Source organism: Myotis nattereri (genome assembly GCF_964212035.1).
Source record: "Myotis nattereri genome assembly, chromosome: 1".
Taxonomy (NCBI): domain Eukaryota; kingdom Metazoa; phylum Chordata; class Mammalia; order Chiroptera; family Vespertilionidae; genus Myotis; species Myotis nattereri.
Window position 1 is genome coordinate 140,878,460 of NC_138075.1, and position 13,696 is coordinate 140,892,155.

Here is a 13,696-nt window from a genome sequence, read left to right on the forward strand (position 1 = left end):
GAGTGTGGACCTATGAACCAGGAGGTCATGGTGCGATTCCAAGTCAGGGCATATGTCCAGGCTCCATCCCCAGTAGGGGGGCATGCAGGAGGCAACCAATCAATGATTCTCTCTCATCATTGATGTTTTTATCTCTCTCTCCCTCTCCCTTACTCTCTCTCTGGAATCAATAAATATATATATATATATATATATATATATATATATATATATTTTTTTTTTTTTAAATATATTTTATTGATTTTTCACAGAGAAGAAGGGAGAGAGATAGAAAGTTAGAAACATCGATGAGAGAGAAACATCGATCAGCTGCCTCCTGCACATCCCCCACTGGGGATGTGCCTGCAACCCAGGTACATGCCCTTGACCGGAATAGAACCTGGGACCTTTCAGTCTGCAGGCTGACGCTCTATCCACTGAGCCAAACCAGTTTCGGCATATTTTTTAAATCTGTTCTTTTAGCAATATAGAACAAGTATTTTGACAAGCTTCTAACATTCCTTGTTTAGGCATCATCCAAAAAGAATTCATAAAGCTGACATCTCTTCCAACAAAATACCCACTTATTGTTACAAGACTCAAGAAAATATGTAGACATTCTATAAAAAAAAGGGACTGTGACAGTTTCTTCAATATATTCTGAGATTAGTAGTATGTTACATGGAATGCAATATATGTAGTATAATGTATTAGATCCTGGAACAGAAAATGAATCCTAGTGGAAAAACTAGTGATTTGCAAAATTAAACTTTTATTTGGTAAAAATCTAATTAAGTCTATAATAATAGAAGTCTGTAGTATAGAACTTTGTACTACCTTTACAACTTCTCTGTAAATCTAAAATTATTCCAATATAGCCCTAGCCAGTGTGGCTCAGTTGATTGGATGTCATCCTGTGTACCAAAAAGTCACTGATTTGATTCCTGGTCAGGGCACAAGCCCGGGTTGTGGGCTTGATCCCCGATGGGGGGAGGGGGGGCGGCCAGGGCGTGCAGGAGGTAGCCAATCAATGTTTCACTCTCACATCAATGTTTCTCTCTCTCTCACTCTCTCTAAAATCAATAAAAATATCTTTTAAAAATAATATAAAATAGCCCAGCTGGATTGAGCATCGAGGTTCGATTCCTGGTCAGGGCACATGCTCAGGTTTAGAGCTTGATCTCCAGTGCGGGGCATGCAGGAGGCAGTCAATCAATAATTCTCCCTCATCACTGATGTTTCTATCTCTCTCAACCTCTCCTTTCCTCTCTGAAATCAATAAAAATATATTAAAAAATAACAAAATAAAATAATTCCAATATAAAAAGTTGAGAAGGAAAGGAAAAAGAAAGGAAAGAAGGGAGGAAGGAAGAAAGGAATAAAACAAGTAGCAAAGAATCTGGTACACAGTGATTGTGATAATCACTACTATAATTATTAATAGTATTAAAATTAATTAAAACAAAAAATATATTAACTTACCATATTTATTTTCAAAGAAGGACTGTGCAGAGACATGAGATGTATGCCAATGGGAAGAAATGTTTTTGCCTTTACAAATTCCAGGAAGTAGACTGTCTACCAATTGATCAATCTGTCCAATTTTTAATTCAGATAATCCAAGGTCCCTTAAGTTAAGCACAGGCTGTAAAACATTAAGTCAATGAAGTAAACATTAATGCTATCAAGGTATTTAATTTATAGAGTACTCATTAGTTGAAGCAATTATGGGTTTTTAAAAATCTAACAAATATACTGGTTTCCTTTTTCTTTCTAATATATAAATTGGTAAAAATATTTTCATAGTTCTTGTTTTCTTAAGGTCAGGCATGTGAGTTTTGACAGAAGTTGAAAAAAATTATCTTCTCAATGGTATCATCACTAGTCTTCGGAGCTTTAAAGCACCCTCCAATCTCTAATGCCCATAAACAAAAGCCCATCTATATTCTATATATATGAAAGCCTAAGCGACCAGTCGACCAAACAACCAGTCACTATGATGTGCACTGACCACCAGGGGACAGATGCTCAACACACAAGATCGGGCACCCTCTTGTCTGGATTGGGCCTGTGGGGACTGGGCCAAAACTGGCTATCCGACATCCCCCGAGGGGTCCCGAATTGCAAGAGGGCACAGGCCAGGCTGAGGGGCCCCACCGATGTATGAATCAGTGCACCAGACCTCTAGTTTGATAAATAAAGTATATGCTCTGCTACCACAGGATATCTCACTCCTCTGGCCTTATTGCTAAGATCCTTCTTTTAACTGACAGGTTCTGTAGTTACCCATATCTATCTTCCAATGAGGAAAACTAAACAAAGTAAAAAATATGTGAAAACTATGCAATATACCTACCTAAAATAGTTCTAACGTAACAAACAGGAGTTATTTTTTTTGCCCATGTGAGATGACTGAGAGACACTAAAGACAACAATTATAAGCCCCAGACAGTTAGAACATCAAGTAAGAGAGCAAAAAGAAACAGAACAAATGACAACTTTTTATAATATAGCTTTAGATTGATGTCCAGGAGTTTATCAGTTATTAGCTTTGTAAGAAGTCATTCATATTCTTAGAATCCATTTCCTTGTTAATAAAATAACTATGAAATATGTCCTGCCTGTTTCATGAGATAGTACAGGTCAAAGGAAGAGATCATGCTGTGTTCATCTACCTATCTCATCCCACACATAGTAAGATAAAGGCATCGTGATGTAATTTTTTTTCATTTTCACATTTACTCTTTATTATGTGGTATGTAATGCAAGTATGTACTATGCTAAAATACTTATATTTCCAAAGTACATTTTACATGGTACAGTCCATAGCCTCTGCAGAAGCATTATTAGTAACATGTGCCTTTATACTTTACAATCCATTGTTGGTTGCTGTGAAAAGTTTAACAGATGAAGAAAAAATAAAACAAAGCCAAATAGGAATACACTTTTCTAAATATACACATATACAGCTTACAATGGACTACAATAAAAACAAGTGAAATAGCATTTGATGTAGTATCTATAAAATGCAGACTGTAAAAATAGTCAGAAGAACATGAAATATATTTTAACTTTAAAAATAACTTAGAGTGCCGAAACCGGTTTGGCTCAGTGGATAGAGCGTCGGCCTGGGCCTGAGGGGTCCCGGGTTTGATTCCGGTCAAGGGCATGTACCTGGGTTGCGGGCACATCCCCGGTGGGGGATGTACAGGAGGCAGCTGGTCGATGTTTCTCTCTCATCGATGTTTCTGGCTCTCTATCTCTCTCCCTTCCTCTCTGTAAAAAATCAATAAAATATATTAAAAATAAATAAATAAATAAAAATAAAAATAACTTAGAAAAAAGTCTTAACAATGAAGAATCTGATATGGTGAATCTGAAGAATATTATATAGAAAAGAATCTAGAAAAAGGCTTAGGTGTTAAATGTTTATTTCCTCTTGCTCAGAAAATGAGGAGTATAAAATTTCTCAGTGTGACTTGTGCAGCCCTTCAGTGCCCATCTTGGCCCAGCCAGATGTCTTAAGTCTACAAACAAAGCGTGAGCTGAACATCATCCATGCCTACTGAAAATGGCTTCTGACTCCCTCTTTTTCCTAGGACAAGTTTTTTTCTGGGTTTTTGTTTGGTTTGATTTTTAAAACTGTTTCTACAAAGAGGGCATAAGAGATTAAAAAAACACACACAAAACTTTGTAAGAACATTATTTTAGAAAACCACCACAAATAGAGCCGGTGAAGCTCTTCTCTTTCACCTCTTTTACTGTGGTTCATTGTTTTGTGGTATATGTTTTGCGGTTGTTGGTTTTTGTTGTGGATTTTTTTTGTTTTTGTTTTTGTTTTGGTGTGTGTGAAGGGGGGGGGGCGGGGGGGGACTTTTACCTCAAAGGAATTGCTGAAAAATTCATTACTTATTTTTATCCCTAACATTCAGCACCTCATCCAGAAATAAGGGCCCAAGATCAAGCTTCACGGAGAGGCAGAAACTTGCCAGATCAGAGGGGGACTCCTCTGGTTCAGTCTTTTCCTTGCCAAGCTTGCACAAGGGTGGAATGGTCAAACATGTCCTTGGCACGGGCACTGTTCTGAAAGGCTAGAGGAGTAGCTCTCCCTACCCTAACTGTACTGCCACGCGGACCCACTGGAACCACGAGACATCTCCCTGGTGGACTGTCCCATTCTCCAACAGACTGCTTTTCTCCTGAGCCTTTTTCTCCACGACAGTCTCACAGTTAAGCCTGGGCAGCTTTGTTGACCCAAAGGTCTCCTGTTTGGAATCAAATGTCACTAGTGACAATAAGAACAACATGAGTGCTTGTGACCCACCATGGTTAAGAGGGAGATGGCATTTTAGAGCACAGGGGAGGGCATTTCTGGTTCTGCTGGCCCAGAAGGACTCATTATGCCCAGGGAACTCACTCTGGTATAATTCCTCTGGGTTTCCAGGTAAAAAGGTCACAGGTTCCTTGAAGAAAATGTCTCCAAAGACGTCATGCTGGCCCTCATCCAACGTGAATAGTGTGTCAAAAGTCTCCAAGGGGATGACTAACATGTCAGGAGACAAAATGTTCTTCAGCCCCGGCCTGTGTAGTTCAGTGGCTAGAGTGTCAGCCTACACACTGGAGGATCTAAATTCCCAGTCGAGGGCATATACCTGGGTTGCAGGTTCAATCCCTTCCCAGGTCTATCAGTGAGTGTGGAAAGAAACTAATTGATGTCTCTCTTTCACATCAATGTTTTTCTCTCTCACTCCCCCTCCTTCCCTCTTTTCCACTCTCTCTAAAAAAAATTAATCAGTGGAAAAAATATTCTTGAGGGTTAATTAAGGGTCTTGGCATTTTGAGAATGTCTCTTTTGCAAAAGGGAAAAAGGGGCACTTTCTTCACAGAGGTTATATGTTTTCAACAATCCTTTCTATAGGACCTGTCTCACCACTTGTGTCAGGTACCTTCAGAAGTGGCTATGAAAGGAGACAGAGGTCAAAAAGACCTTCCTAAAGTTTCAGCAAAGCGGGGCTTTCTGAAGAGCCAGTTACAACATCCAATCCCTTTCACAACATGGAGAAATCAGCAGCACCTGAGGATCTCAGCTGCCACCCCAGCTGCTGCCTAGAGGCTCGTATACAGTCCCTCCCTGCTAGTGCAGATCCAGCCTCACAGCCCAAGGCTGCTGACCTCCAGGCACCTCTGCCGCTGGGGACAGCCTGCTGGAGAGAAGGTGCGAGCAAAAATATTTAAAAGTGTCTTTTAAACTGTTAAAAACTATCTATACTAATAAAAGGATAATATGCTAATTAGACTAGACATTCTTCGGGACATCTTTCTGAACAAAGCCACAGTGGCAGGGGCCGAGGCAGAGGTGGTAGGGAAGAGCAGTTAGTGGAATCAGGCCGGCAGGGGAGAGCAGTTAGGAGAATCAGGCCAGCAGGGAAGAGCAGTTATGGGGATCAGGCCGGCAGGGGAGAGCAGTTAGGGGTGATCAGGCAGGCGGGGTCCCGGATTGGAGAGGGTGCAGGCTGGGCTGAGTGACGCCCCCCTACCCCCATGCACAAATTTTGTGCACCGGGACTCTAGTACAATATAAAGCACATTATCATAACGGAAACAAAAGACTACAGTATTCAACAGCTTTTTTAAAAATATATTTTTATTGATTTCAGAGAGGAAGAGAGAGGGAAAGAGAGAGAGAAACATCAATGATGAGAGAGAATCATTGACTGGCTACCTCCTGCATGCCCCCTATTGGGGACTGAGCCCAAAATCCGGGCATGTGCCCTTGACAGGAATTGAACCCAGGACCCTTCAGTCCACAGGCCGACACTCTATCCACTGAGCCAAACTAGCTAGCGCAAGAGCTACTTTTCAAAAGTTATCTTGTAAAATGGGAAGCCCAAAAGTCTACTTATAATGCATAGACTTCAAAAGGAAAACAAAGACTCTTAATGAAGACAGAAAATTATTCCCCTTACTCAGAGTGTCATCAGGTCTTAGGAACATAAGAGAAACAGACTACATATAAACATGGCAATTTTCATGCAACATGTTAACTGCCACTAAAGAGATGACTTCTAAAAATGGTGAGAGAGCCCTAACTGGTTTGGCTCAGTGGATAGAGTGTCAGCCTGCGGACTGAAGGGTCCCGGGTTCGATTCTGGTCAATGGCATGTACTTTGGTTGCGGGCACATCCCCAGTAGCGGGTGTGCGGGAGGCAGCTGATTGATGTTTCTCTCTCATCAATGTTTCTAACTCTCTATCCCTCTCCCTTCTTCTCTATAAAAAATCAATAAAATCTATTTTTAAGAAAAAGTGGTGAGAGAACACAGAACACAGAGCAACTAATTTTCTAAAGTCAGAGGAGGCTTCACTGAGGTAACACCTAATTTGAAAAACGATGGGGAAGGAAAACTTGGAGAAGGGGGCAAACAAATAGTCATCAAAGGGCTTGGGATGTCTGAAATGTAGTAAAAAGTTTAGTGATGAAAGGGACTATAGAACAGAAAGGTGGGCTATGGCCAAACTGTGAAAAGCTTTGTTTGAATTTAATTCTGTAGGTAATATGATTAGTTTTGTTTTACAGGAAGAAAACAGAAAATAAAGATGATAAACTGACTGATGGAACAAGAGAAAAAATTATATGAGCCTAATTTAAGCCCTTAGAAGGATGGAAAAATAAATCATAGACAAAAGACATTTGAAGAAACCAGTAGAGAGGATAAGGATTGAGAGGATTTCTGGATGAAAGTCCCCCAAAATGTACTTCCTTACTGACCTAGCAATTTCACTTAATGAGTCAAAGATTTAGCAACCTGGATAGTAAAATGGTGTTGTTTATAGCAACAAAAATTTAGAAACAATATCCAACAACGGGATATCATACGATGAAGACTTTGAAGACATTAAAAAATTGGAAATTGTATGACATAACAAGTTCATAGGACTATTAACACCTTTCGTACCGCATAGAAATCTCTAAGACATACACCAGGGACCACACGTTTTTGGGCAAACTGCACGTTATTTAAATCATCATAACTACAGATCATAATGCACTTTAGGTGTTGTTTTTCAATAATTATAACATTTTTATTTACAAAAACAATTAAACAAACAATTAAAGTTCCTATTACTTTTTTAACGTATGGTACTGCGTAAAACATTTTCTAAAAGCGCCAGGAACTTGAAGACGAAGACTATTCGAATGACCAAAATACAATGTAACTGCAATACTTTATAGGTTCGTGCAATTATATAGTTTTTCGTAGATTGACCTGCACAGTTTCCACCAATGAGATCGCTTCATTTGATGTGGACAAGACAGTGTGTTGACAGCTAAGGTCCGTAACAGATGGCGTGTGAAAAACAAGAAAACTCGTGAGCGGTCCTTAACAGATGGCGCGCGAAACGCGAGAAAGCTCGTGAGCGGTACGAAAGGTGTTAAATGAAGAAAGCAGAATCCAAATCAGCACTGCAATGTTATTCAATTATCTATATTTATAAAAGGCTAAGCGACCCGCCAACTTGGCCGGTAAGTATGAAGTGCAATGACCACCAGAGGGCAGACGTTCAATGCAGGAGATGCCCAGCTATAGCAACTCTCACATTCTGGGGCACCCTTCGAGCCAGCCAGGGAGGGACTGCAGGAGGTTGGTTCCAGGGCATGTCCAGCCCGTCTCGCCAGTCCCGCCCTGTCGGCCACCTTCTAATCAATTTCCTTTCAATGTGCAACGAATGCGTGCACCGAGCCACTGGTAAAATATAAAAGTGCTAGAGGCCTGGTGCACAGATTCGTGCACCAGTAGGGTCCCTCGGCCTGGCCTGTACCCTCTTGCAATCTGGGACCTCTTGGGGGATGTCAGATAGCTGGTTTCGACCCAATCCGGACAGGAGGGAGCCCAATCCCTGCAGGCCTGATCCAGACAGGAGGGAGCCTGATCCTGTGCATTGAGCATCTGTCCCCTGGTGGACAGTGGGTGTCATAGCAACCGGTTGACCAGTCATTTGGTTTCTTAGGCTTTTATATATATAGATAAAAGGGAAAAAAAAGAGCCCTAACTGGTTTGGCTAAGTGGATAGAGCATAGGCCTATGGACTCAAGGGTCCCAGGTTGGATTCCGGTCAAGGGCACCAAAAAAAACAACAACAAAAAAACAAACAAAAAAAAACCAGTAAAAAAAGAGGCATGAAATATAAACACAAAATGTTTGCATTATATCTGAGGAATAATAGGTTCATAGGTGAATTTCATTTCTCCCATATACATATTTTCCAAAATTTCTAAAATGCATGTAGCATAGTTAAAACACATAGTATTTTCCTTAGGAAAGCTCTCTTGGCCTATAACTTGGAAGAAGGGTGTCAGGATGTAGAAAAACAATGGAATGCCTACAGAAAGAGGCAACAGGAATTGGGCAAACAGTATAAAAGGAAAACATAAAGATGATGCAAACAAAGTTTCAAATAATTAAAATTTTATCTTAAGACTGACCTAACAACTTCCTTCAACTCTTCCTCAACTGTCCTTTGCCATAGGCCCTGATATCAGAACTAAGTACATAATCTATTTATTGGTTAAAGTGGCTTTTAAAACTTACCTAAAGATTATAATGTTTTCTATTTAAAAAATGTATTCTAAACTATAATAAGCACCTCTCTTATTAATGAGCTTCATAAACCCAAGGGTTCCCAGGGTAGGAATTCCCTATATCCTAGGCAACATTGATTTTATAATTCTCTAAAATACTGAAAGTACAGTTTCATAGCTTATACATTTCACTTGCAGGTACCTACATTTTAGTTGTTCAATTACACTATTCTATCCTCCGTGAGACTTGGCAGGTAAATATGGTCGGTTAACTATGGGTGCACTGCTACTACTGGAACAACACAACAGAAAATCTGCATAGTATCACACAAGTAGTAACCTAGAAGTGAATACCAAGTTTATTTCCATATAAAATTTTATAAAAATGAAATAAAGTAACTTTTCTAACTGTACGATAAAGCCAGGATTAGACATCTTTAATCACAAGAGATTAAAGATTAAGCTGATGACAAAAATCACTTTACAAATGTCTAAACATAGAAAAATGCTTCAAACATGTTTACAATGTACTAAATCAAAATGCTTTCTCACACAACCAAGGTAAAAACCATTACCTCATTGCTGGGAGCCTCATGCTCAGGAATCACATCTCGATGCTGGTTTTGAGAAACTGATGCACTGACAGAAGATGATGTGCTTTTTGGAGAATGGAAGGCATTGATGAGATGACTCAAAGGAACTGTAACCTAGAAAATGATGTAAGTTGAATTTAGCAATGTACCACCACAAAATGAAATATTTCAAAGCATATATCCAAAATTTGATACTTCTCAACTTCTCCCCTACACCATCCTGTTCTAAGTCACCATCACGTATATGTAGATTTTTATAATAACCTCCTAACTGCTGCTCTCCCTGTGTGTGCTCTAGCAAAACTAAAGTCAGATCCATCACTCCTGTTCAAAACCCTCCAATGGCTTCTCTTTTCACTAAAATAAAAGCCAAAGTCATAAATACTATGATACACACAGCCCTCCTTGGGTCTTTACTACCTCTCTGAATTTATTCACTGCTATGCTCCCCCACCCCCCTTCATTCTCTCTGCTCCAGCCCCACTGGGCTCCTTGCTGTTCCCGAAACACACCTGGCAGGTTCTCACTTCAAGGTCTGCACATTATTTATTCCCTCTTGTCAGTTAGTAACATAGCCTGCCCTTATACACTCTTGAGTTCTTAACTCAAAAGTTCATCTACAGATCCTGAGTGTACCACTCTCCTGCACTGTGAATCTCTGCATTGAATGTCACTGTAAAGTATTCAGAGCTCAAACTCCAGGCCAAACCAGAGGCTAGGAGGCTATGGTTTTGAGCTCCCACTTTCTAATCACTAGGTCTTACTGATGACCAACCCAGCCCTGATGCTATCTAGTACATAAGCTATTTATTGGTTAAAGAGGCTTCAGAAAATCTGAAGTCACTTTATTGACAGAAATCACCTTATTCACTTTATTAGCATATATCACTTTATTAGCATAAATCCAGGAGTGATCCAAAAGGACTTCTTATAAATAATTACACTCCTATGGCTCACAAAATTCAAAAGATTTTTTTCCCCTGGCTAGGTAGCTCAGTTGATTAACCATCATCCAGATACACCAAGATTGCAGATTCAATCCCAGGTCATACAGGGCACATAAAAGAATCAACAAGTAAATGCATAAATAAGTGGTATAACAAAATTGATGTATCTCTCTCTCTCTCTAAAATCAATAAGTAAAAATTCAAGAAGGAATTCCAAGGGATTTAGAAACTCTGCTAAAAAATGGGGAACACAAACAAAATCTTTATTCTTTATTATACCACACTAAAATATAAATTCCATGTGGCAAGGGATTTTTTTTCCTTATATTGCCTTATTTTTCTCTATTTTATTTATATAATTAATATAAAATGTTTCATAAATTACATTTTTTCTTTATTTTATTCATAACTTACATATTTTATTTTTATGTTATTCAATACCACAGCTCAGTGCAGCAACAATGCACAAAGTAGATGATAGATAAATATTTGTTGAGTAAATAAATTAAATAGGTTCTGCCTATGCCAGGTTTTGTACTATGTGCTTTACTTATATTATCATTTAATCTTCATTTAACAGCCATAAATTTGTTACTATTACACTTCCTATTTAATTAAAACAGCAAGAATTTAGATAGGTTCAGTGGCATGTTCAAAGTCACACAGCTAGTAAGTACAGGAGCAAGAATTCTAACCCAGACCGTCTGAATCCAGGTTCCAAGTAAAGACTTTTCATTTCAGTTACTGATACAAAAATAAATGTATTATGTTAATTGAAACAGGCTGTAAAACTATCTGTAAATCTGTTCTTAACTATGCCAACACATACTTGTGTAGAGATAAAAAAAATATAGAAGAATTTATTTTAAAAAGTGATCTCTTTGAATAGGAGATTACAGGTCATCTTGATTTCATTGTTTTCTTTTCAGCATTTTTGGCAATGAGCTGTATTATTTTTAGAGCCAGAGTGAAACAGTAAGTTCTTTTAAAACTAGGGGAATAGCCCTGGCTGATGTGACTCCCACAGTTAGAGTGCCAGCCCAAGCACCAAAGGGTTGTGGGTGGGTCTGAAAGTTGGGTGGGGCTGGGTAAATAGTGTTATCCAGACTGATGGAGACTCAAATATGGTACCCATCTGCCAGCTGGGGGATGGAGGCGGGGGAGCGGGCAGGTGAGGGCTCAGCCAAAGAACAATATGCCAGAGTGATCTACAAAAAAAGTAAATCTGATCATGTTACTCCCTGCTTAAAAGCATTCAATGGTTTTCAACACAAATGAAATCTAAAGTCCCTTATTGTAACTCCCTATATGGTCTGTTTCAAGGCTTCTCCCCAACCTCATTTCTCTCATTGTGCCTCTTAATCACCACACTCTAGCAGCCACACTGTTCTTATTTTTGTTTCTTCCGTCTGCTAAGCTCTTTCCCATACCGGGACCTCCAGATGTCCTTCCATCCTTTTGAGATACCATTCATTCTTTTTTTTAAACATATATATACATATATATATGTATATATATGTTAAGCATATATATACATATATGTTTTGATTTTAGAGTGAGAGGAAGGGAGAGGGCTAGACAGAGTGAAACACGTATCTGCTGCCTCCTGTATTTCCCCTAGTGGAGATGAAGCGGGAAACCCAGGCATGTGTCCTGACCAGGAATCCAACCTGAGACCACCTCTGGGTGCATGCTCAACCAACTGAGCTGCACCAGCCAGGGCTCCCTTCATTCATTCTTCACTTGACTGACTTCTACTCATCTTCTACTTCACATCAGCATCAAGATTCCACATTTGCTTTCTTTACCTGGCACATTATTGACACCCAGTAAATAATCACTTCTATTTTCTATTATCCAGCAAAACAAACAACAAAAAAACCCAAGGGTGTTTGAGTTACACAATTATATGTTTTTCTGTCTTTTTAAATATTTTTTATTGATTTTTGAGAGAGAAGAAGGGAGGGAGGGAGAGAGAGAGAGAGAAAGAAACACCATGTGAGAGAGAAACGTGATTGTAGTGGTACACACTCCAAGCGGGATCGACCAGCAACTCGGGTATGTGCCCTGACCAGGAACCAAACCACAACCTTTCAGTTCACTGGATGACACAACACAGGGCATAATTATGTTTAAACCAAGAAACTAAAGAGCATTCAAAAAAATACTTTAACATCTGAATGTTTTCAAAACCCATTTGCAAAACTTTAAGAACTCTGAAGGAAAAAAAACAACCTTCAATATGACACAGAGAAAAGACCATGTGAAAAACATGCGAAGATACATGGCCAACAACAAGCCAAGGGGAAAACGTTACCATCAAAAGAGATTTTTAAATGAACCCAAAACAAAACTTTGCGACAAGTGTTTAGTGCTTACGAGGAGATAATTGAAAACTCTTGGAATCATTTTTCTCTGCCCCATCTTTTGCTTTAAGAAAAGATGGGGAGGAAGCTGAATCAAAACGTTAACTGCAGGCAGTCAATAACTTGAAAATATCTGACATTTCTGGTCCAATAAAAAAAGAAAGAAACAGCTTTCGTGGCAGATCATCCAAATTATTACAGCACGTTTCGGTTAAATTCCATTTAAAGGGAAAGAGAATAGGGGATCGGAGGCAGGAAAATGGGAAGCAACTATTTACTTGCTTCCTTCACATCGATGGCAAGGAGGACTCCTGTCCTCCCCCTATGGCGTCGATGGCAAGGAGGTCCCCCCACCCAACCTCTATGCCCGAATGTCCGGCACTAAACAATGCCTGATGGATTCCCCAACAAAAATTCCACGCAGTCAACTCGACAAGCCAAGATCCCCATCACGCTTATGTCACGGCCCTGCTTCACCGTCAGCCCTTGACTCTGAGCGGTGCCCCTGATCCATTCTCGCCCCCAGAACTCATGTTGGTCTAATCGCTTCCCTCCAACGATCCCTTAGGTAGGAGAAACCGCTTCCAAGAAAAGCAAATGGCAAACAGACGCCGGAGGAGGGGGGCTGGGGGACGGGCTGGATGCCGGACTCACCTGGGGCTGCACCGTGCTCGACAGGGAAAACATCGCCTTCGGGCCCTCAGCGACCTCAGCCGCCGGCTGAAACTGCCCGTCCGTCCACGCAAGGAAGGGGCGCAGCCCTTTTTCTCCCTCCCCTTACCCGCACTCTCCCAAAGAACGGAAAATGGCCTCCCCTCCCTACAGCTGCGGCGCCGATCTTCTGCCCCGGAAGCAAAGCTCTAACGCAACAGTATTTCCGGGGCAGGGCAGCCCTCGGCCTCCCAGTGGCCTCTCTGCGGGTGCTGCTGGCCCCCGAAAGCAGTTGATGATCAGGTGGAATAGTACATTGGCTAACCGCGAAAGCTTCTTTGGCTGTGTTTTCCTGTTTCTGAGGGACCGGCATGCACCCCGTTAAACCTTTCTGCAGCTTCCTTATGCAATGCATTGTGTCCCGACTGGAACAGAATGAGCTGTAAGGTCTTTTGTTACAAGTTTTTTTTTATGTCTTCACAATAAGTAGAAAATTCTGACTCTTGATCCTAATCTGTTTCAATCAGGCACGTTACATCCGGTTAAAATGTCAGATTATACCACCCGATTCCTGCTCTTCC

General features: G+C 40.3%; 1 protein-coding gene and 1 pseudogene across 2 annotated transcripts in view; both read right to left on the bottom strand.

Annotated features, from left to right (window-relative positions):
- Nucleotides 1–13,312, bottom strand: part of YME1L1 (YME1 like 1 ATPase) — a 58,569-nt gene extending 45,257 nt beyond the window's left edge. Inside the window, exons 1-3 of the mRNA XM_081104173.1 lie at nucleotides 13,119–13,312; nucleotides 9,134–9,265; nucleotides 1,462–1,624 (exon numbers count right to left, since the gene is read on the bottom strand). Coding sequence (XP_080960299.1) covers nucleotides 1,462–1,624; nucleotides 9,134–9,265; nucleotides 13,119–13,151 — 328 coding nt within the window. The 5' untranslated portion in view covers nucleotides 13,152–13,312. The remainder of the gene's footprint in view (nucleotides 1–1,461; nucleotides 1,625–9,133; nucleotides 9,266–13,118) is intronic.
- On the bottom strand, nucleotides 3,885–6,938 carry LOC308529615 (cdc42 effector protein 3-like; annotated as a pseudogene). The gene is made up of 2 exons: nucleotides 6,934–6,938; nucleotides 3,885–4,560 (listed from the first exon to the last, which is right to left on the bottom strand). The product of its transcript is annotated as a cdc42 effector protein 3-like (transcript).
- Nucleotides 13,313–13,696: the final 384 nt, after the last annotated feature.